We start from the raw sequence: 24,949 nt of genomic DNA, 5'->3' as shown, positions 1-24,949 counted from the left end.
TTAACTAATGGAGGCATGTGCATTTCATTGTATTTCATATTGTACTATCTGCATTTATTTACCTATCGCTGCCCTCAGAGGGATATATACATATACACACACACACACACACACACACATATATTTATTTATTTATAGATATATTCACATATGTACTATTATGTATATATTTATACCCAAACACACACACACATACACACACACTTTTGAGGGCTGATACTCTAGCATATGATCTAGTAAAGATAAAATAATTTATTAAATTTATTGAATAATTTATTGAATATGCACTATGTTCCTGGAACCATAGTAAGTACTTTAAGTGCAGCATTTTATATTTTGTTCACAAAAAAAACCCCCATGAAACAGGATGAGGAAATGGAAGTTTAAAAATGTTACTCAAGATCACATAGCCAGTGAATTACAGAGGGATTTGCCAGTTATCAATTTTTTGCCTTTCAACATAATCCTGGTTTTGATATGGGAATATTTCTCCCCTTGTCAGCTGGCATGCTATTAAGTTCTATCAGTAAAGGGTGCTGGAGTGACAATGGGGAAGGTAGAGGTTTGTCTGTTCCAGTGTGCTTTCAATTCTTTTTCAATCCTGTGCCTCTAGGTTGGCCTATGGAATGCCCAGTAAGGCTCACCTCATCCCCCCGCTTTACCCAAAAGACTTCCAGCAACACTATGGGTCGTGTTTGACAAGTTCTATGGGTACCCAACAAGCGAGTTGAGGATGGGTGGCAAATCCATAGGTAGCCTCCTGGAGCCCCACCTCATTTCCTCAAGTTTAGCAGCATCCACTACAGGTAGTTTCCCAACATGTCCAATGAATACACCAGCCAGCTTTCTAGCAAATTCAATGGTTCCCCACCATAGGCTACTTCTCTGAATTTTGTCAGCATTCCACTCCAATATTCTCTTCACACTAGCTTCAGCCCACTGGCTATAGACTTGTTCTGGATTGGGTCAATGAAGGAAACTTCTCTGTCATCCCATGGGAGGCAGACACACCCTTTCTAAAGAAGTCCGAATCCAGCCTTGGGTTGAGCTCCTATCTTTCCATATTAGTTCCTTTTTTGGGTACTATTCCTCAGGCTTAGGGTATTCTTTAGAGATCTCTTTTATTCTCTATTAAAATTAATTTCCAGTAAGTAGTTAATACTTAATTCTCTGTTTAAGTGACTGTGTGGTTTCTGTGGCCTGTCTGGACCCTGACAAGGGGTTTTACTAGACCAAGTTTCAAGTATTTTCTTATTCAAATTTTTATGTTTTAACAACTCAGTCCAGAAAATAAGAGAATAGGTGTTGAACCAAGGTATGCTGCTGAACTGAATTATTTTTTATTTGGGGGAAATGTCAGGTTTTATACCAACAACCTTTGAAATAGAAGGTTATAAGTAGTTTTGTGTTAATAAAGGATTGCAAGATAATTACATTAATAGAGTTAATACCAAGGTAAAATTAGAGACTAAGCTATTCCTAAGGACAGAATAGATGAGCACTGAAAAATGTCAAACATTAAAGTTGGATCTCGGCCAGGTGTGGCCATTCACAGCTGTAGTCCCAGCACTTTGGGAGGCCAAGGCAAGTGGATAGCTTGAACCCAGGAGTTCAAGACCAGCCTGGACAACATGGCAAAACCACATGTCACCAAAAATAAATACAAAAAAAAAAAAAAAAAAAAAAGCCGGGAATGGCAGCATGCACCTGTAGTCCCAGCTACTCAGGAGGCTGAGGTGGGAAGATCACCTGAGCCCAGTGAGGTTGAGGCTACAGTGAGCCATGATCATGCCACTGCACTCCAGTCAGAGTGACAGAGCAAGACCCTGTCTCAACAAAAGAGTCTTTTCACAGCTAAGCCAAGGTCAGTTTTACAATGACTTTTAATTTTTTGCCTGAACTGCTCTCTCCTACCTGACACTAATATTCAAATAGAAACAAAAACACATTCCAATTCCATATCAAAACCCACATTGAAATGATCTTCAATTTACTTGCCACATAGCCATATCTATTTGACTCAGATCCAGCAATAGTGCAACAGTGATGAAGGATCAAGAGATTGTTTGGATTACCCCTTTTCCAATCCCCAATTCCTTATGTTGATTTGGATAAAATATGGATATGCCACCCACCAAATATAGTGGCAGGATTCCAAACTGGAGGCCGCTGCCTGTACATTTGCAGATATCTGCCCCACCCTCACCTACTTCTCTTCAGAATTAGAGACGAGGTTTTCCTACTCAAGATGTTCCCCCCGCTCTTCAATCTGTAGGCATGTCAAAAGGTCCCCGACATTGACTATTCAATGAATCATTAAATAGTCAATGGTTTCTTGCATACTCCCCTAGTTACTACCCTCCTTATTCTTTTTCTCTTCATACCTTATTTGTTTTTATGTCTTGCACATTCTAGGAAATCAATAACTTTTCCTTAACTAATCAATGTTTATAAGTTATGAAGGATAGGAAATTTTTATTATCAAACCATAGAACCATATCTCACCTGTAGTAGCTGTAACTCAGTAAGTGAATATAAAACTAAACATTATTATAAAATAGGTTTTCTTCTTAACAAATAATTCATCCTTAGGAGAGAGTATGCAAAACACTGACTAGGAGAAATTTGCTATTTTGTTTTAGTATTGATTTGAAAAATCACACCATGTGTGATGTATGAAAATTTATCTATAAGAAATTTAGTGTTATTTGTGAAGAACAAATAATACAGGGTACTAACAGAATTGCATGTATTATTAGCAGATTACATATGACATAACAAATGTGTGTGGAGTGGAGGGAGAGGGATAAAATGAGAGAGCAAGTGAGAAAGGATACCCACACATACTGGATTATCTTGAACAGGAAAAAGAAGTCTGTGGTCAGAGTATGTAGACCCAAGAAGGTTACTATCCTTGGTATGTCTCAGTTGCCTTTTTAAAATCCTAACTTATAATGTTTTTGTGAAATCACATGATATAATACACATGTAAAGAATATACCCAGTGTCTGGCCTTGGACTGTCTCTGAAACCTGAAAGCTAATATTTAAAGTATTGCTCATTTTATCTGAGAGGCCTGTATCTGCTATACATTAATGCAAACTAGATTAAGGAGATTTTTCACTTATTTTCATACCTCTTCATGTAGTTCCCTCCAACGAGAATTAAATGTCTCAAGTTCCTCATTGATCAGCTCATCCATTACTCCACCATCTGTTAGGGTCTGTGCCAATATGCGAATCTGATTTGGGTTATCCTCTGAATGTTGCATCAAATTTTCAAGTGACTGAAACACATTTGCAATAATTACTATTTCTCTTTTCTTCCTAAATACATTGAATTATCACACAATGCTCAGTATCTTCTGATTTACATATAATTAAGTCATAATCAATCTAAAGCAAATTTTAATTAGGATTAAAAACACCAAGGAGCATTTTTGCTTCAAAAAATAGGATGTCATTCTACAGGAATCTTCATGGGATTATGACAGTGTTGTGGACTGAGAACTTAAAACTTGATTCACAACCACCTTTTTCCTTGATGTCCCCTAACTCTAAAACCTGAAGAGGTAAAACACTAAATTTCTCACCTTCTTTGATAGCTAGTGGTGTCCAAGTGACACAATTTTGAAAAGGAGTACTCTCTCAAGAAGAATCCTTTTGCCCTTCCTACTTTTTTGCACATGCATGGCCTGGAGGTGTAACAATTATCTTTTCACGGGGAGGCTATGACTCTGAGTGTGAGGTCCTTCACGCTCAGGAATAGAGAGCAGAAAGAGAGTGCCTACTCGCCCCATAATATGGCTGAACCATCCTCATCCCTGGGTAACTTCCCTTCACTATTCTTTTTGTGGTGAGAAAAGATTATTTTGTGAGCTTAAGCCATTGTCTGATTTTCTGTTATGTATATCCCAATAATACCCATCTCCTATACTGCTGAAAATTAACAAAGTTGCCTGGCTAGATAATATGATGAAAGTGAATCTCAGTGTCAAATGCAGGCATGCTGGAAAACAAGGGATTCAATTTCATCTTACTGGACCTCAAACATATCTGTAGAATAAGCGATGGGCATATGTTTTAACACATTTATTAAATATTCTGTTTTCCTTGTTTTAAAGAAATGAAAATGTCCCAACACATATTTACAATTTTTCCTGTTTATGCATTTTTCTTGAATTTTGAGCAACCTCAATATATTTTCCTATTAAGTTTCAAGAAAATAAAAATACAGAGACTTCCTAAATACATTTATATTTAAAACATCACCATAACCTGTAAAATACTTAAAAAGCCATCAAATTTTTGAGCAGAACAATGAAATTGTTAATAATTTTCCTTATAATTTGTATTCGTTACTATTTTTAACAAATCTTAATTTTGTAAATATTTATTTGCAAAATGGATGTAAATAATTTTAATGGATACTTTATTTTATAAGATGTAACGAAGTATATACCTTGCTAAATTTTTTTAAAGGTGGATAAAAAGCAACAAAGCAAAATTAAGGGATCAGTTATAAATATCTTGAGTTGCAAGAAAACCTAGAAGTCATGCAGTTTTTCTATCCTTGATTCATGGTGATCTAGCCCTTTTCACTCAAAATGTCCTCCTGGATGAGCATCAGCAACACTACCAGAGAACCAATTTTATGTATGTGTTTGTTTATTTTTTCACTGTGGAATCTCCTTTATTGGCTCCATTATCTGAATTAGGAACAATCAGAAATTATGACCACAAGATAGGAATAAAAGATAAGAGCACTTGCAATCCTCCTCCTCCTGCTTGTCTGTGTTGTGGGCATTGTGAAGGCCTTACCTAAAATAGTAAATAGTAATGGTAAGGGTTTTTTTTCCCCCATCTTTTCTAAATACTCTTGATTATGGCTTCAAATTTTCTCTCGTTCCTTAACATTCACTTTTGAACATGCCCTAGTTTTTCAGTGCATCACTTAAACTGTGATATCAAGAATTCAGCATGATGCTCCATGTACAATTTGACAACTTCATAGGATAACAACATCATCATATCTTCTGTTCTGGCCACTGTCCTTTTATTAATGTGCTGTAAGTTTACTGCATCTTTTCTAGAACATGTAACACATTGTTGATTCACAAGAAATGTTTGGTCAATTAACTTCTCTGAATACGACAAATTTATAGTCATGATTAGTCAAATAGGGCCAAAATTAAAGCCCACTGAAGACCTCATTTATTGTACTTTAATACCTTTGCAGGTTTTATAATTTTCTTTCGAGAATTAGGAAGTTGAATAAAATGATCCATAGGTGTCTGCTCTGATGTCCTAGGATTACAATTCTATTCTGTCTAAAGAAATATTTTACATTTTCTTCACATCTTGAATAACTTATGCTCCTTATTTTATAGATTTACACAGGGGCTATACTACTTATAGCTTTATGTACACATACTATTCTAAAACAACATGTTCATTACATATAGATAAGTCAAAAGTACACTACAATGCATAGAGCTTGAATGACTCAATGTCAGAAGTTAAAATAAGTCAAAGTTTATAAATGCAAACTCATTTAAAATTTAATTATTAAAAGTCTCCAAAGTAAAACTTAAAAGTGTAGTTACATTTTATGAATATTTTAAAGATATATTTCTAATATTAAAGCATATCCATTTAATAACTCAAAACATTCTGTAAGGTGTAAATTTGTGATTTTAAGTAAGTATAAAATATGTTCCAATTCAATACATGCAGCTTTTAAACTGGAAATAATGTTTCATATTATCATCCTGATTAGCCCTAAAGCAGTGATATTGCTTATTCACACTGTCTTTGCAGGTTTGTGGTAGATTTAATTAGGTAAAATATCTATGTAGAACTTAGTGATATAATAAAGGCAAATTTTCTCTGTAAGAGGTTATTTAAACCCTTTGCAAAATCTTGTGACCTAGAAGGTTCTTAGGGGGAACAAAGGCTTTGTCCAAAGTACCAATGCTGAGTGATAACACAGTAATTATACTCTCTTGGGTTGTTTTCTTTGGATTTGTCTTTTATTTGGTACTTGACCTCTTTTAATAATGCATATAAATTATCATTATTTGGTTTAATTTACAACTTACATGTAGCACCTCAGAGATTTCCTCAGCTCCGCCAGGAATGTTTTCAGTGGTTTTAAGTTTAAATTCAACTTCATTTAGCCACTTATTTGCTTTCTCCAAGTATGACAATAACTCATGCCAACATGCCCAAACTTCCTGAGAAAGAAACATATATCACAGATTAAATATTATGGTAGAAAAGTAAATGCGAAACTTTGCCATTTCATTTTTTAAAACTTCTGAAAACAAAACACTTTATATTTTTCACCTTTACTTTGTAGCAGATAATTTAAAATGCAGCTAGTCATTTTGATCATCTAATACCTCTATAATTAAAAGTCATTAAGAAAACATTTTATTACATGAATAATGGACGAATTCAAAATACAGTAATTTACTTTTTAAAACAAAAATATGCACCAACATTGCAGCCTGGGAAATAGAAAAATAAAAGCATATGTAAAAGCATATATGTAAATCTAACTCCCTCACACATCACTGTTACCAGTATTCTGTGACCTCCTCTGAAATTTAACATATATAATTTGATAGTTAAAATTTAAATGAGTTTAACTATAGCACTCTTTTCACTAAACACTATATCATACAATTTTCTCTATTACTAAGAAGACATATTTTTAATGAAAATCTAAGACTTCATTAAAGTGGCTCTTAGTTTAGCAATATACATTTATTAGACTACCTTTAGTTTTCTTTGCTATTATAAATTTATGGTAAACATCATCATGAATATGGACTATTTTTCTACTTTCTTATTATTTCCTTGAGGTATGTTATCAGAAATATTAGTACTAATTCAAAGGCTTGATTATTTTAAATGGCCATTGATTTGTATTATGAAACTGATTTATATACAGAAGTACTCATAAAAAAGCAGAACTTGAAAATTTCTACAAGAAAATATAGAAGAAAATATCTCTGACTTTGGCATAGAGAAGAGTATCTTAAGTAAGACATCTTGTAAAAAAAACTGACCATAAAAGAGATGAATACATTTGACTACATTAAAATTAGAATCTTCTATTCATCAAAGGACACCATTAAGTAATTGAAAAACAGCCTCAAACTCGAAGAAAACAATTGCAACATTTGTAACACATAAGAATATGAAAAATAATCACAGTAAGTCAAATAAAAGATGAATAACGCAATCGATAATGAAAAGAAGGCCTGAACCAAAATCTTAAAGAGAAATATGTATATACAATAAACATGAAGATATGTTCAACCTCATCAGTAATCAAGGACATGTAGGCCAGGATTACAATGAGATACCACGTTGATTGACACAAATGAGAAGTTTGACAATTCCATGTGTGACAGAAGATATACATCAACAAAAATTTGTATTTACTGTTGGTGGATGTGTGTACTGGAATGACCATTTCGGAAAACAATTTGTTATTCTAAGTAAGGTGAACATTCACATACCCATCAAGACAACAACTCCACTTTTTGATATACATATCCTCAGAGAAACTTTTTACCATGGATAACAAGACTGTTACAACAATGATCATTTCAGCACTTTTTCTAGTAATAAAAAAAAAAAAAAAGAAAGAATGTCCACTGCAAGGAGAATGGAAAAATACACTATTATCTTTTAACAAGGAATACAGATATGACAATGAAAAACTTAATCAAAAAGAACCATAAGAATGAATCTCAGACACAAATATGTTGAGTGAAAAGACCAAGTCCTAAAAAAAACTATGTTATAGTTTACCATTACTGTAATAATGAAATTAAGCACAATTGTTTTTTCATTCATATGTGTGTGGATTTTTTTAAACAAAGGAATAACAAAGGGAGCTGTCTACATGGTGATTATGTCTATTGGGGAAAAGATAGAATAATGCAAGAGAGGGTAAGAATATAAAAATGGTCATATTCTGTGAGCTTTGTAATTGTAACTACTGGACGAACCTATTAAGTACAGTAAGTACAATGGAGCAACCATCAACACTTACCACCATCTGCCCCCGCCTCACTAACTACAACCAAAACCAAAGGCTTGAAAGGAAGATTTATTTTAGGAGGATCTAAACAATTAATCAAATTTCCCCAAGTTCTCTTTGTTCATAGCCCTCAAAACGACAGAGTATTAGATCTCTATCTGATGAAAAGTATCAGTCTCACCCGCCTGGCAAATGTACCAACCTTTTATACTTGCTTGGTATCTTACGTACAGTTTATTGCAAAAAGTGAAATTAAGTATTTTGCTTTAAAAGGTGATAGAAATCTTAAATCTGGGTCATTTCCAGCTCCTGCTGGACTACAGGCTGTCTTCATTCTGGGCAAAGATCCCAGTGGGAAAATATAAATATCTTCTTAAATACCTGAGGGTACCTTAGAGCTTTGAAGACAAGAAGGCATGATTGGTAATGTGTCTTATTAACTTTGGTGTAGATTGAGGTAATGAACTACCTTGCTGATTTAACCGTCAGAATGGATGGCCTCTTCTGTCCTCAATGCATCTGAAGGACACAGCTGGAGAGGCTGAATGTACCAGCTTTACAGGTCACCTTTGCAAAATAAAATATAGTCTTGAAGCCCGAATTGGAGCTAAAAGCCACTTAGAATAACTGCTAAGCTTAACAGTTTGGAACTTAAAATTACTTTGAAATCACAAAATTCAAAGTGGTTTTGAAGGAAAGTACAAATAAAAAGTAAAGTTCTGTTCAAAATAGTAGATGGAGCTGATGAGGTAACCCCCCAATGTATCCTATTTCAGTTATATCAAAATGCATGTTAAAAATATAAAGGAAACATTTTTAATTTATAGCTGATCTGTAACACATGTATATAAAACCTCAGGTGTCAGAAAAAGAAAAAGAGGGAAATGAAAGTAGAGAGTAGAAAATCAAGCTTATAAAAATACTGGCATATCAGAACAGGGTATATGCCATCAAAGCTAGGGCATTTAACACTAACTCGAGATGGGAAATGAGGCACGCCAGGGAGATTGGAAAGAATGAAGCAGTGTGCCACCTATCCTGTAAAGAAGTAGTAGAACTGCTTGCTGCAGAGATGAGTTCAATTCCTGGATATCCTTGTTAACTTTCTGTCTCGTTGATCTGTCTAATGTTGACAGTGGAGTGTTGAAGTGTCCCATTATTATTGTATGGGAGTCTAAGTCTCTCTGTAAGTCTCTAAGGAATGCTTTATGAATCTGGGTGCTCCTGTATTGGGTGCATATATATTTAGGATAGTTAGCTCTTCCTGTTGAATTGATCCCTTTACCATTATGTAATGGCCTTCTTTGTCTCTTTTGATCTTTGATGGTTTAAAGTCTGTTTTATCAGAGACTAGGATCACAACCCCTGCTTTTTTTTGTTCTCCATTTGCTTGTAAAAAGAAAAAAACAAATGAGGTCTGTTATCAAATAAATATGGGAAATAAAGAAATGTATTAAATAAATTTAAACAGACAAAATACTAATCACCATTGCCAGTCTCAACAGAAGGTAGCATTTTCTAAGCATATTTGATCAGGGCATCCTGATTTGCAAAGTATGTTGAAAATCTAATGCTCTGCCAACAGACAGCGGGAAATGTTATCTTTAGGGGATTTAGAAGGAGAACTTGCTGTAAGCTAAAGGGGTCAACAAAGACTTCATATAAGAATTACTATCTACACTGGGCCCGGAAAGATATATAGGATTAAAACATCATAAGGAGACGAGGGATTAGTGAAAAGGCCATTCCAGTCACGAAGACAAAGGAAAAATATACCTCCAACAAAATGAGAATAATGAGTGATTCAAATTACATGGGACATAAGAAGCATGAAAATTGAGTTGCAGAAAAGATTTAGCAAGGATGCTAAACTTTCATAAAGTAGGTTTTGGTGTACCAAAAACCTTGGGAGTTTCATTGGTAGTAAATGGACAAGATAACCATATATCTGTGTTCACTCAGGACTTTACAAGTTTACATATGTTGATCAGAGTTAAATCCAGTATGGCAACTGTGCAAATCAAAAGACTGCAGTTTGGATAATTATATACTCACTTGGTAATTTTTCAAGTTCTTATCTTTCAGACGTAGATAATAAATATGTACAAATTTAAAAAAAAAAAAAAAGAAGTAGTAGAACATGCCTAGCCATTGGAATATCGTGATTTATCAAAGAAGCCATTTTGGGGGGATTTTTGGCTGAAAAATAAAGATCCACCCATAACAAATGGAAACTTAACCTTGTATCACACATGAGGGCAGAGCATAAATTCTCTACAATCCTGGTGGCAACACTACAAAAACTCAACAGCTCAGAGCAAAAAAAAAGAAAAGAAAAAAACAAAAAAAGTTCCAGTAAAGGCAATTCATACTATAGATGAGCTTGCAAACAAACAAACAAACAAACAAAAAAAAACCTTACAAGCCACATGGGGAAATTCACTTCCATTAGAGGGAGTCATTAGTTGTAACAAATATGGTAGAATCCATACCTTATGACATGAAGATAACAGAACAATTTTAGAGAATTGTACAATAAATATTCTTAGAGTCATGGTGTATGTTTCCCATAGAGTTTATTTACTTGAGATTGGCAACTGGAATTCACATCTAAGAAATAAAAGGGCTTGGTTGCCTATATTTCATTTTGGGAGACCATCTCTTTCTTGTTTGCACAAGCCCTAGTTTAAACAGAGAGGGCTGATAGGGAGGACATTTGAGGGAGGTGAGGAGAAGAGAGTTTGAATAGTTAGGCAATTCTTCTTTCTCAGCCTTTTATGGGGATAGATAGGGTAAATTCATCTGAATCATTTTATTTACAGGATCTAAAACAAAACCACTCATCTACTGGGTGGAAGGGGTGGTTGGTATGCATTTCCTGTTAAGCTGTTGGTATGGCCAAGAAGGAATCAAAAACAACTCTTTCAAATTTCTCATTCCTGAAAGGTATGGAGTATGGGTACTTCCAGTGCCCACAGGCTCTGAGTTGAGATATGGTAGGTAAATTAGACTTCAGGGCATCACTAAAGCATTGGTAAAAAAGATATAATATTCAAGAGCATTTTGTTTAAAGCAGTTGACAAGTGCCACCTTGAAATTCTTGTTAAACACTATGCGGTACTATAAATGCCTAAGAGATCTTTTCTGGGGGGTTCAAAGCTCATAAGAATAAGGCCCATTTGGATCCTCAACAGAATAAATCAAGTCTATAGAGAATGATCCGGGTCAGTGGTGATAACATATAGAAAAGGGACAACAGACTAGGCATTACAGATGTGTGTGGGTTTTAACAAAAGGGAACAGCAATTGTGGGCAGCCAAAATAAGGACATTCACATGAAGAGAGTATTTTTCCCTCTTCATCTTCCCTTATATCAACAGTAGATCCATATCCAGAAACTAGGTTGGAGGAGGACCCTGTGAGACTATTTATTCTCATTCCTGCCTCTGTATAAATTGCTGAAGCAACAGATTAATCTAAACTTGTGATACATTTGAATACGTTATGATACTTAAATTTAAATTAAATTTTAATAACTAAAAGTGAATAAACAGTAATGAGATCAGAAAGAAATATTGTTTAAGCAGCCAACTACCAGGCAGAAAGTGAAATTTGACAGAGTTAGGTGTAGTTATTGAAAAAATAAGACTGTTTCATGTTTATTACTCATTAAGTTGAAACGTCTCAAACAGATAGTATCTGTTTAAGTTGTTTAAAGGAATACATAGAATTAACTACACAAAAGAAGAAAGCCATAACAAAGAACATATTTGTGAAACAAGTCAATAAAATACTGACAAATGGAAAATATGTTTTTTAAAAAATATACACACACATAAATATAGATAGATACATATATATACAGATAAAGATGAGAATATTTCTCTATTGAAGGATAAATTATGCCATAGGCAGCTGAAGTGAGAATTTGAGAGTTGGAAGACAGATTTTAGAAAACTATCCAAAACTGAGCAGATAGAGATAAGAATATAGATAATATTAAAGGGAAACCAGTAACTGGAATATAGGAAGGGGATACTCTTAATAGCTATAAGAAAGTTTTCCCTTAGGAAGGAATGAAGAGATTGGGAAAAAGAAAATCTTCACAAAGATAATGCAGAACCACTAAAGAAACAATGCATCTGTTCTAGTTAACACACCAAGTGACAAAGTATAAATGAAAGCAAATTTACACATAGACAAAGTTGAATGAAACTGTAGAAGACAAAATAGGGTGAAACTGCAGAGCATATACAACAAAGAGAAAATTTAAAGGTACTTGACAGATTTCTTAAAGGGAAAATATTTCAGAAGAAAAATAGTATTTTCAGTGTTGTTAAAAAAAAAAAAAAAACTCTCCTCACTTAACTACCTGCTCAACTACATCATTATCCAATACTCTGGGAAAAATAAAGTCATTTTCAATATGAAAAATCTGAACATATTTGCTACTCACACTCAAGGAAAGAGCAAGAAAGAAACTGAACACAGAAGCAAAGGGAAGAACAAAAGGCAAAACTGGTCACAAAAATTGGGAAAATAGCATCGGTAAATCTAAATAAATATATGAAATAGTTAAAACAATATCAGCAGCAACAGCAATTATATGGACTAATTTGGGGGAAATAAGGTGAAAATGAAATACGAGGCAACAATAATGTGGAAAATGGAAGAGGTAGGTTCAGAGTTAAACCATGCTAATGTTTCCACCATATTATTGTTAGAGAGGTATAGAGAAATATTTATAAGATAAAATAAAGTATATATTCCAAACCAGTGGAAAAGGAATAAAACGGAACTAAATAATTTGATAACTTCAATACGAATAGGCAATGTTAGAAATGTCATTATAGATGAGAAGGAAATGGAAAAATAATCCAATAATTGGTCTTGAAAATTGTGTTATTAATATAAAAACTTAAAAAAAATCCCTTTGGAAAATATACTTCAATATAAATTTCTAATGAATCACAGAGTATCATTTAAATGAACAACATGAATAATAGGGAACAATGATGCTTATTTAAGGACATTAAGAACATAAGAAAGTAATAGTAGGTGTTTAAATATTGACAGAAAGCATTTCCTGGGTACAAAAAATCCCTCCCTATTGTAACATGTTAGTGAATTAATTGAGTTTTTCTTGAGACATGTACAGTGCCATCACACCCTTTCCTTTCCCATTCTTTGTTATATTTTATATAGCACTCACATAACACTAATACATGAGATACGTCTTTATATACTCAGAAACTATGATATTTCCTGACATATAGAAGCCACTTTTCAAGAGTCTGAGGAGTGAATTGAATTTAAAAGAAAAGAATAGGGAAAAGTAAAGAAGAGTTTAGAACTGACAATGGAGAAACTCAGATCACATTTTACAATTAGAAAATGATAATACTGTATTGGGAATATATGGGGTACTTTAGCAACAAATACATTTTAAAATATTTTTAAAGGTGTACTTTATTAATGATCTGAATTGTGTCTGTCTTTAAATCTCAAACACTCAACAGATGAAGCAAACTAAATAATGTTTTTCAAAAGTAAAGGGGTACCTGAACACCTTATTAACTATATTCACAAAAATAACTCAGTCTGTGTGAAGGAAGGGGGATTAAAGTTCAACTCATATGCAATGTCTGGCAGCATCAGCATTTGTAGTGGATAAAGTTTTGTGCCCCTTGGTGCAGTATTTTCATAAGAAAGGTCATAGCTTATTTTTGATGCAATTACATGGCAATCATTTGAGGCACCTGCTTTATCTAAATTCAGATAAGCATAATCTAGACAGTAAGGTATCCATAAAAGTTAAAGCAGAACTTGTGATAATAAATAAACATAATGCAAAACATCAAAAAATATAGAGCTGGTTAGGTAACATGTCTAACAAAGAACTCTATGGGGCACAGACATTACTAAAGACAGTTATAGTAAAAATATACTTCTCTACAGAATGCTTTTCCTCTAAGATACTTAAATAAGTTTATGTACATACAAATATAGGAAAAAATAAAGATCATTGTCTATAAATCTGGAGAAAATGTATTTATAGGATTTTATGACCTAATAATAATAGAAATGAGAATTAGAAGCATAGCTACTCACATATATTGAGTACTGGGCTAAGTACTTTAAAGGGAATAGCTCATTTAATTTTCTCAACTTATGAATTATGTATTATGTCCATTTTACAGACTGGAAACAGGTTTATACAAGTTAAGCAAATGGCCCAAAGTCATACAACTTATAAATGCCTGCATGAGGAATTCAGGCCAAAGTTGTTTTACGCTAGAATCCATGTTCTTAACCACTATGCCTCCTATATGACCATGTATTGACATATAATTGATAAAGACAAAGAAAAGCAACTGACTTCCAAAGTCTTGCATTTCCCATTCAGCCTAGTGCAGAGCCACTGGTAGTTGGTAGTTAGAGTCTCAAGTTCCTTTTTTAAGGCCTCTTGTGCTACAGGTGGAGCTTGAGCTATGACACTATTTACAGACTCAGTAAGGAGTTTCACTTTCGCTTCTTTTTGTTGGGCCTCTTCTTTAGCTCTCTGAAAAGTAAAGAATGCTCTGTTAATAGCAAGAAAATAACTTTACATCCAAAATGCATTTATATGTATCATATAATTTCTTCCTCACAACATCCCAGTTAGAATGAGATTTACAAAAATAAATCTCATATGGACTCCAGTCTCTTCCATAAAGTTTTTAGTTGAAATTGGAAAGTTAAAGAAATAAATTTTTATGAAAATACAACAGATCTTTAACAAGAATAGATTGAAAAGTAGTCTTCATGGGAGTATGCATTTGTGGTCAAATATATACATATCGATATAAATACAATTGTTTGGAAAAGGCAAAAAGCAAATATTTCGATATTAACTAGGTTAAAAAATATCTGGCAGTCTAGAATCAAAATCACTTATAAATTACTTGGATGAACAATATTGAAACCATCACAAATATCATTTAAGTCAAAGGATACTTAACATAGAAAGGTCCCCTTAATGTTATATTTAGGAACATATTTTGATAAAAGAAAGTTTTGTTCAAGAATTGAAAACACATGAGAGAAAGAGAAATCCAAAAGGAGCCCCTGATATCAGAAGCTGGCCTGATACCCAGCTATTCCTTGGTCTTCTCCAGTGGAAAATATACTGTTTCACAGAATTTCTACATTGAAAAAGGCCACTTTGTTACCATAATGGATCAAGACCACGACAAGATCATTCCATAATCATGTCTGAATCCAGACAAAAACATCAACATTACCCAAACCACAAAATGCTCAACTCTCCCCTATCCTGGTTAATATGAATGAATGCTGCTTCTTTATCAATTACAACTTTAGCCTCATTCTGGTCTTTTCTCCTTCTGGACAAGATACCATACTCATAGAGCTATCCCCACACACTAATGACAAACAATCCAAAGTAAAGCTTTTAAACCCACCTTCAAATCTCCTAACACAAGCACAACTCCTACAAAGTTTTTTTTGTTTGTTTGTTTGTTTTTTTTTTCATCCTCACATACCCCCCGGCCTCCATGTTGTGTATTCTCTCTCACTGCAAAAAGTAATGAATCCAACTTGTTCAGCTACAAGAGAGTTGGTGGTGGTCTTTGGTTGGGAGCCATTTACACTCCTTAACTTCAAATGTGTACATGTATTTTAGACGCATACACACATACACACTGTATCTTTAGTCTGTGTTCCTCCAGGAGTCAAACCTGACATTAGCTTTCAAACGTAAGTAGTTTATATACATGTTCCATGTGAAAGAAATTCTGGTAGCTGAATGGGGAATTGAGACAAGAAGGGGAAGAGAGATCCATATGGGCATACTTATTAATCACTGTTAATGACTGGAGTTTAATCCTGTTAGAAAGTCCTGAGAAATATAAGCCTGCAGGTTATCCCGTTCAGGGGTGCAGGAATTGGGGTATTATTTCCGAATCATCTTCCCTAATTGTTGAAGGCTGTTGGGGAAATGTTAATTTCCCAGTACTTGCAAGCCTACCACACAAGTGCAAAAGCGGGATTCAGTGGTCACAGAAAGCCCTCGAGTAGACAAACACAGGTTCTATAATGCAGAAGTTGGGCCTGAGTAGTGGTCAAGGTAAGGGCTTATGGGCAGGTTATGGGTAAGGTCAGCTATAAAATGCCTTTGTATGTGTCAACATAATCATCCTACTCCTTTGGATTTAGCCCTACAATTCCTTAAAATTGTGCATTATGTCAGAAAATGCAAATTGTTTTGCCTAAAGAATGTTTACCTTCACCGATTTTAATTGATTGAAATCTTTAGTTTAATATTCTAAATAAACCAGCTTTTTGGCATCACTGAGCATAGAGTTTGTTTTCACACAAATTGTATTTTGACTTTAGTAATTACAGTATAATCAACAAGTTTGATTACCATTCATCATTTACATTCATCATGTAAACAATTGATTACCACATCATCATGTGCTACCGTGTTCTGTGCCAGCCATGTGATAAGTGCTACCTCATTAGATCTTTAACCAAACCTTCTCAGATGTGTTTTGTTATCTCTATATTGGACACCAGAAAACTGAGGTTCAGAGAGTTTAAGGAAATCATCCTCAGAGTTACATCCTTTCTTTCTCATAGTTTCTGTTAAGCTGGTGTCAAATGTTCCATGAGCTGAGGAAGGAGCATGTTGTAGTCAGTCCAATGAATAAAATTACAATTTATACTCATTATAAATAACCCAAGCAATTATATAAAAATGTAGAATGAAGAACACTTCTTTCCCTGGTTTTTAGGCTTCATATATTCTTGTTTAATAAGAGGCTGAGATCTTGGGAAAGGTTCGGAGAAGGAAGAGCAAAATGTATTAACCCAGGTACATATGAGGAAAGGAGATGATGATGAATTTCTCTACTAGGAGAAAAGGTAGAAAGTTAAATGACTGGTACAGTTTCGACACAAATCCTCATAAAAACGGTGGCTGTTTCTTTCCATGAATCTAACTATGATATGCTCTGCCGTCTTTCATTGCTAGTATTTCACACCAGTGCTTCTTAAAGGAAGCGTCCTTGGAATCACTCTAGAACTTGTTCCGTGGCATCAACTGAAACTTGTTAAAAATGGAAAACTTCAGGCCTTACCCCAGACTCACTGAATCAGAAATTCTGGGGTCAGGGCCCAGCACTCGGTGTATTAAACAAGTCTTCCAGGTGATTTTGATGTCCATTCAGGTACAGGAATCACTGCTGAAATGATTATACAAATGTATTTGTGTATTTACTATTCTCACTTTATGTGCAAGTTCTGGCAAGCACTAGTACTAGAGTTCTGATAGTATAAAAATTTAAAAAAATAAAAACAATTAATACATTTCCAGATTGTTTTTCAAAGGGCTTTAGTATAAAGTTTTAGCATATAGTCATTGCTGATCTCCATAAAAGTTTTAAAATCAGAGGTTGTTTATCATACACTGCCCTGGGTTCTTTTATGTCAAAAAAAGTTTTCCTTTCAGGGGAAAAATAAGTTATCAAAACAGCACTTTCATTTTCAAGTAAAATACAGGAAATAACATAAACAGAAGGAGGTCTCTATTTCTTCTTTGAGTATCAGGGAGAGATGTCAAAGTAGGTCTGTTAGTATCTTCTGACAATAAAGAAAAATTAGCTATCAAATGAGCACAGGTGGAAGTCTGGACAAGGTACTATTGCTAACCTCCAGGTAGTGAAGTTGACATAAAGAGACTGTCTTGAGTAGCAGGCTGGAAAATCAAGAAATGAAATCTTCCTGCCAACTCTTTCAATGGTTGTTGCCAGAGGCTTCCAGAGTTTACCTCTTTTTACTATGACCCCCATACTAAACCAATTTTGTAGCTAGGCCAATTATGAAAACATGTCAATGAATGTAGACAAACTTGTTGGAACACTCATTTCAAGGATGGTTTTCAAATATCAAAAATTTGAGACAGTTTCCTCTAGAGCACAGAAAATTAAGAGAGATCTGACTGGGTTGTTGGTGAGATAGGCAAATTGCTCATAGGGAGAGGGAAGAGGGCCAGAAGAGAGACTAAACCAAAGGAACCCAAGGAGAATCAGAGCAGCTGAACACAAATGACTATATAATCTACTTAGGGATCTGAGGTAGTGGCCATACATAAATAGATACAGTGAGAACAGACAATAAAGAAATTGAGATACAAGAGGAAAGTTCGTATGAGTGACCACAATTCAAAGGAAAGGAAAGGAAAAAGGAGAAAGGAGAAAGGAAAGTAAAGGATGAGATGAAATAGAATAAAATACCTTCAATCCTGTGGGCTCTATCGCAAATAAAGTCTGTGACTATGGCTACATTATTTGACCTATCTGGGAATTACAGTTTTCTGATAAGTACAGAGAGAAGTGTGGATTACACTACTTTCAAAGTACCTTCTACCTCTCACATTCTGATAAAGTTTTCCTCATGGTGACCTCCCCAAAGTCAAATTTTAAATTATTTTGGTCTCTCTTTTGAAATACTCCAATGGTTTTTCTATTCCATTTAGAATAACAACTGTAATATTCTAACAAAACTCCTTTGTTAACAGACATCTGCCTATCTCATAAGACTTATCTGAGATGTTATCCCGTTTTCCTTCCTTCAGGCAGACAGACTTCTTTCTCTCCCCAATTAGCCTCAAGGTCTTTGCAGAAGCTATGCTCTCTGATTACAATGTGCTTCCATTAAGATTTTTTTAAATGCTCTTTTCCTTAGAATTCATTTCTCTCGTATTACATACAATTCTTCATAAAATCTCTACAAGTCAAGTTTTTCAAAAATAACATCCTACCACCCTCAACTCCTGCCTGAACATTGTTCATTCTTGATCTCAAAATCCAGATTTACTTTTAGGCAAATTATCATCACCTCAAACGATTTCATTTATTTTTCCAATTATTGCCTGCTCCTCACCACACGCTAGAACACTAGAATGTAAATTCCAAGGCAGTGGTCTTGCTCACTACCCTCTATATTCAGTATCTAGAGGGTGTTTGGCACATAGTAAGAACGCAGTAAGTTTTAGTTGATGAATACGTTATTGCTAGATTAATTTTGTTTTTTTCATACTCTAGAAATGATTACTATTTGTACAAATGTTTTCTTCATTATAGTTTTTTTATAGATCCATAATATTTATACATATTTATGGAGTATATTAGATACTTTCAACATTTGACTAAAGCCATATGATAGATTCGGTATTTAAACATCTGAGTTTTCATGTGAGTTACTTTCCACAATTAACTGTAATAAATATTTCTGAATTACTATATAAATTATATAACAGAGTAGACAATTTTTTACCATTTGGCCCTTTTCACAATTAGAATAATAAATAACGAGTCATGATCATTTATACTGTGCTAGGCATTGTGATAGAAACTTCGTATTTCATCCCTCTAATGATTCTGAAAGCAGACATTCTGATACTCAGTTCACAAATAAAGGAATTTGGCTCAGTAAGCTTATGTAACTCACCCAAATTTATACAGTTGGCATGGGGCTGAACTAAGTTTTAAACTCAAGTATCTGGCTCCACAATGATTTTTCCTTGTCACAATCCTTGAACCAAACAAAGATCTACAGTATTAATATTTCACATGTTATTCTCTATGTTCTTGCTAGTACATAAAAATAATAGTTATGATTATAGCTACTAACTGAGCACCAACTCTGAGTTAGGCAATTTACTTACATGTTAGTTTCAATCAACAGTTCATACATTCAAGTGAGGATGTATGATGACATAAACACGAAAAAATAGAGGATTATATTGACTACTGAGTTGCCCAAGGCCATACAAAATGCCACGGTGTAGGTTCAACTCCAGGCTTCACCTCCAAATCCATACTACATACCAGTTTCGTTGGTCATAAGTCAATGTTACATTTTGTTCTATTGCTCCAAGAAAAGTACATGTAAACTCAGTCCTTTCTATCCATATTAAAGGCTACGGGTTCAAATATTTAGTGCTACCAAATTCTAAGAAACGCCTTTAAAATACCAAATTAACACAGTTTGTTGACTACATTGTAAATTTGCCTTTTCAAGAATACTTTTGCACAGTTTCAACATGCATTTACATCAGCTACAGACAGCTAATGTGATGAGTTGATTCTGCTCTCTTAATACTATATGATTTCAAGGGAAAATTCTTTCAAATTGTGATTTTCAATATTCATAATTGACCACAATGCATTAAAAGTAAACAGTTTAAGACTGTTAAAACACAGATTAAACTTGAAGCTAAATTAATTAAAATTATTAATTAAAAATCAACCTCTTCTCTTAGAACCAGGAAAGAGCATACCGTATACAATTTCAAGCAATGCTGCATTTCTTTTTCCATTTATTTGCTTTGTTTTACTTAGTTTTCCCTTTTTTTACCTTCATCTCTTCAACTGCTTTCTGTAATTCATCTGGAGTTTTATATTCAAAATCTCTCTCAAGATACTCTTCTTCGGCTTGTGTCATCCATTCGTGCATCTCTGATAGATCTTTCTGGAGGCTTACAGTTTTCTCCAAACCTCCCTTCAAGGCCTCCTTTCTGGCATAGACCTTCCATAAAACAAACAAGCAAAACATGATTAATGACAGCAATGAAACACTATTATTATATTATTTGATCAGTATGTAAATAACACAAAGCTTAGAGAGTAATGATAAAGAAGGAAAAAGTTTATATGCATAAGAAAATAACTCCTGGGGATCAGATACACTCAATTTCCCACAAGTGTGAAAATAAGACATGTTTGTTTATTTGGCATACTTAATAAAATGAATGTATTGCCCTATGATGATAATTCAGCTGTTTGTGTGACAATCCTCTTCTATGACTACAGCAAAACAAGACTTTTCTAAATAGTATGTTTCAGTTGGAAAAGTAATTTTATTGGCATACACAGAAATAGTTATTCTTTGTGTTCTTTGATAATGTTTTACTATTTTAAATATTCTAAGAACTTCATAATCATGTATCTACAGAAAACTCTCATAAATTAAAAAGAAAAATGAAAAGTGCATAAAACATGTAGTTTGGCAATTCACAATGAAGATAATATATGGCAATATATGTATGTAAAAGACGTTCTAGTATCACTTATGGTTAAATGACTGCAAATTGAAGGGAATTAATGCATTTTCACAGATAAGATAGGGAAAAATAATAATTAATAAAGAGCACATTTTGGGCAGGGATGTGGGAAAATCAAAGTTTTTTAATACTTGTTGAGGAAAATATCCAACATAATACAACCTTTTAGATAGTAAGATGGCAAAATATACAAAAATGTTAATGTCCATGAATCTGTCAACTTCCATTTTTTGAGAGTGAATCATGCCAGCCAAAGTGTAGAGAATAACACATACATTATTTAATTCAGCTTTAAAGACCAAACATCTTGAAAACAAACCCAAAGGTGCTTTCATGGGAGATTAAATAAATTATGACATATATACACTATGGGATACTGTGCATCACCAATACATCTTTACTGAAATGAAAAGTGGCTCAATATAAACTTTTGTGTGTAAAATGCAAGTTGCGAAAGAGTCTGTGGTTATAGAAAACATCTGCTATTTAAAGCCTCACAGATTTCTGAAAAGTGAAACTTTCTACAATGGACTCCATTACTCATTAACCAGAAAAATGCAAAACTTAAAACACCTAAAAGAAAATCATATACCTTGTTACAAGGCATTCTACAGTATTATAATTATTATACATAAGTGTTCATATTTATTTTAAAATGTAAACCTATTCAAAAGATGGTATTCTTCTCTCTGGTTTAAAAAGCATTATATATTTTAAGTAACAGAGTTTTCACAGTATTGTTTTAATATATAATGGACAGTTTCAGTAAAATGAAGCATTCGTGGTACTTTGCCCAGCAGTAAATATGTGTAGAACCACCATCACATTGATTTTCCTTAGAATTTACAACCATTTTGAGCCTAATATAGGTAATACTTCATTTTAGGTTCTTTACTTACCTAGGTAAATGTAGCACTTGATCTAGTAAAATGTAAATAAATGCTTCACCCTAACACATCTAGAACAGTATGTCTTGCAACTGTACTAGAAAAGGTATAAATGTGATTCTGTGTAGTCAATGAACCTATAATAAACTTAAGACAACATGCTGCTATTTTTGCTATTTTATAAATTTAAGACAACATGCTGCTAAATTCTACTTGCTCTGCTGTTACAATCTTTTAAGGCAACTGGTGAAGCTACAAAAACATTAGAGAGACTAATGGAATTCAGCCAAGACGTGTAGTAAAAACTATACGTTCACATACATATTTTTGTCTGTGTGTGAGTGTATGTGTGCATGTACAAGTATGGTGAGATATTGTTGGACCCTGTAGATGTTGAAGGTAAAAACGACAGCATTTGGTGACAGAATAGATATTTTGCTATAAGAGAAATATAGGAGACAAGAAAATCTCAAGGGATTTGGCTTGAATAAGTGGAAAGATGGAGTTGCCATTTGTAACAGCAGGCAAATTACTAGGGTAGTAGGCTGCAGTGTACATCAGGAATTTTGTTTTGACGTGTTAGATTTAATATGCCTATTACTAATCCATGTGGAGGTGTTGAGTGGGCAAATGGGTATGAAGGTCTAGGATCATTAGAAAGGTCCAGATTGTTAAACAAAAAAAAAATCTTACAGCAAGAACCACTTACAGATTACATTTAAAACCATAGAGCTTGAAAAGGTGACCCAGAGAGTGAGTGGCAATAGGAGAAAAAAAGGAGTCCACACACTGAGCCCTGGAACACTTTCAAATTTAGTGGTCAGGGCAACAGAACCACCAAGGATATTGACAGTGGTCAGGGAAAACTAAGATATAATTAAGAAAGAATGATGACACAGAAGCCAACTGAATTTAGTGATTTAGTGATGTGAATTCACTGGTGACCCTGACAAAATTTGCTTCAATAGAACAGTGAGGATAACAGTTTGATTAGCTCTCTTAATTGGTTTCGAGAGAAGGGAAGGAGTGAAATGGAGAGAAGGGAATTTCTGTAAAGGGAAACGGGAATGAAGAGGCTGCTAGAGAAACTGTTGTCCAATGGAAGACTTTTTTAAATGACAGGAGATAAGACAGAATAATTCTCTAATGATGGGAATGATGTAGCATAGGGAAGATGTAGGAGGTAGAGGGCTGTTCATTAGCTGGTACAATGTTCTTTTGCAGAAAAAAAGGGAAAGGGATCCAGGTACCTAAGTGGAAAAGCAGGCCTTAGACAAAAGCACAGAAAGTTCATCTATGTAAACAAAGGGAAAGTAGAGTCTATGATCTTATATGCAGGTCAGTGGGAGTATTGCAACTTGTATTCTGATTGCTTATATTTTCTCAGTAAAACAAGAAGCTAGTTTTTGCAGAAAGACGGAAAGACAGACTGTCAGAGAAGTGAGGAAAGAGATCTGGGGATCACTGCACCCAAAGAGTATACTGACCCAGAGAAAGACAATGATCTGCAAGCTGCCAGAAAGACATTCATCTAACCTCTAAATCCCATTTATTGATAACTATTTACCATAAATTTAAAGCCACTAATAAAATATATAACCATATATTATTTAGAAAGTATACATGTTTTATAATTTCATACATACAGGTTTCTATTTGTTCTCTATTTAACAAACACATAGAGGAGATTCCAAGATGGCCTAATAGGAACAGCTCCAGACTACAGTTCTCAGCATGAGCGACACAGAGGACAGGTGATTTCTGCATTTCCAACTGAGCTTTGAAGAGAGTAGTAGTTCTCCCAGCATGCAGTATGAGATCTGAGAACAGACAGACTGCCTCCTCAAGTGGGTCCCTAACCCCTGAGTAGCCTAACTAGGAGGCACCTCCCAGTATGGGCTGATTGACACCTCACACGGCCAGGTGCCCCTCTGAGATGAAGCTTCCAGAGGAACAACCAGGCAGCAAATCTGCTGTTCTGCAATATTCACTGTTCTACAGCCTCCGCTGGTGATACCCAGGCAAACAGGGTCTGGAATGGACCTCCAGCAAACTCCAATAGACCTGCAGCTGAGGGTCCTGACTGTTAGAAGGAAAACAGAAAGGACATCCACACCAAAACCCCATCTGTACATCACCATCATCAAAGACCAAAGGCAGATAAAACACAAAGATGGGGAGAAAACAGAGTACAAAAGCTGAAAATTCTAAAAATAAGTGCGCCTCTTCTTCTCCAAAGGAATGCAGCTCCTTGCCAGCAACGGAACAAAGTTGGACACAGAATGACTTTGATGAGTTGAGAGAAGAAGGCTTCAGACAATCAAACTTCTCCGAGCTAAAGGAGGAAGTTCGAACCCATTGCAAAGAAGCTAAAAACCTTGAAAAAAGATTAGAAGAATGGCAAACCAGAACAACCAGTGTAGAGAAGACCTTACATGACCTGATGTGGCTGAAAACCATGTCACGAGAACCACATGACGCATGCACAAGCTTCAGTAGTCAATTTGATCAACTGCAAGAAAGGGTATCAGTGATTGAAGACCAAATGAATGAAACGAAGTGAGAAGAGACGTTTAGAGAAAAAAAAAAAGTAAAAAGAAACAAACAAAGCCTCCAAGAAATATGGGAGTATGTGAAAAGACCAAATCTACATCTGACTGGTGTGCCTGAAAGTCACAGGGAGAATGGAGCCAAGCTGGAAAACACTCTTCAGGATATTATCCAGGAGAACTTCCCCAACCTAGCAAGGCAGGCCAACATTCAAATTCAGGAAATACAAAGAACGCCACAAAGATACTCCTCGAGAAGAGCAACTCCAAGACACATAATTGTCAGATTCACCAAAGTTGAAATGAAGGAAAAAATGTTAAGGGCA

The 24,949-nt window shown here is 34.5% G+C and overlaps 1 protein-coding gene across 1 annotated transcript in view; it reads right to left on the bottom strand.

Annotated features, from left to right (window-relative positions):
• LOC105555622 (dystrophin) overlaps positions 1-24,949 on the bottom strand; it is a gene marked incomplete at its 3' end in the record, with an annotated part of 1,920,295 nt that overhangs the window by 1,127,813 nt on the left and 767,533 nt on the right. Inside the window, exons 26-29 of the mRNA XM_012002637.1 lie at positions 20,482-20,652; positions 14,438-14,620; positions 6,101-6,235; positions 3,137-3,286 (exon numbers count right to left, since the gene is read on the bottom strand). Of these exons, the coding sequence (XP_011858027.1) occupies positions 3,137-3,286; positions 6,101-6,235; positions 14,438-14,620; positions 20,482-20,652 (639 nt within the window). The remainder of the gene's footprint in view (positions 1-3,136; positions 3,287-6,100; positions 6,236-14,437; positions 14,621-20,481; positions 20,653-24,949) is intronic.

Source organism: Mandrillus leucophaeus, unplaced genomic scaffold (genome assembly GCF_000951045.1).
Source record: "Mandrillus leucophaeus isolate KB7577 unplaced genomic scaffold, Mleu.le_1.0 Scaffold692, whole genome shotgun sequence".
Classification (NCBI taxonomy): domain Eukaryota; kingdom Metazoa; phylum Chordata; class Mammalia; order Primates; family Cercopithecidae; genus Mandrillus; species Mandrillus leucophaeus.
This window is presented reverse-complemented; position numbering and strand designations above follow the sequence as displayed.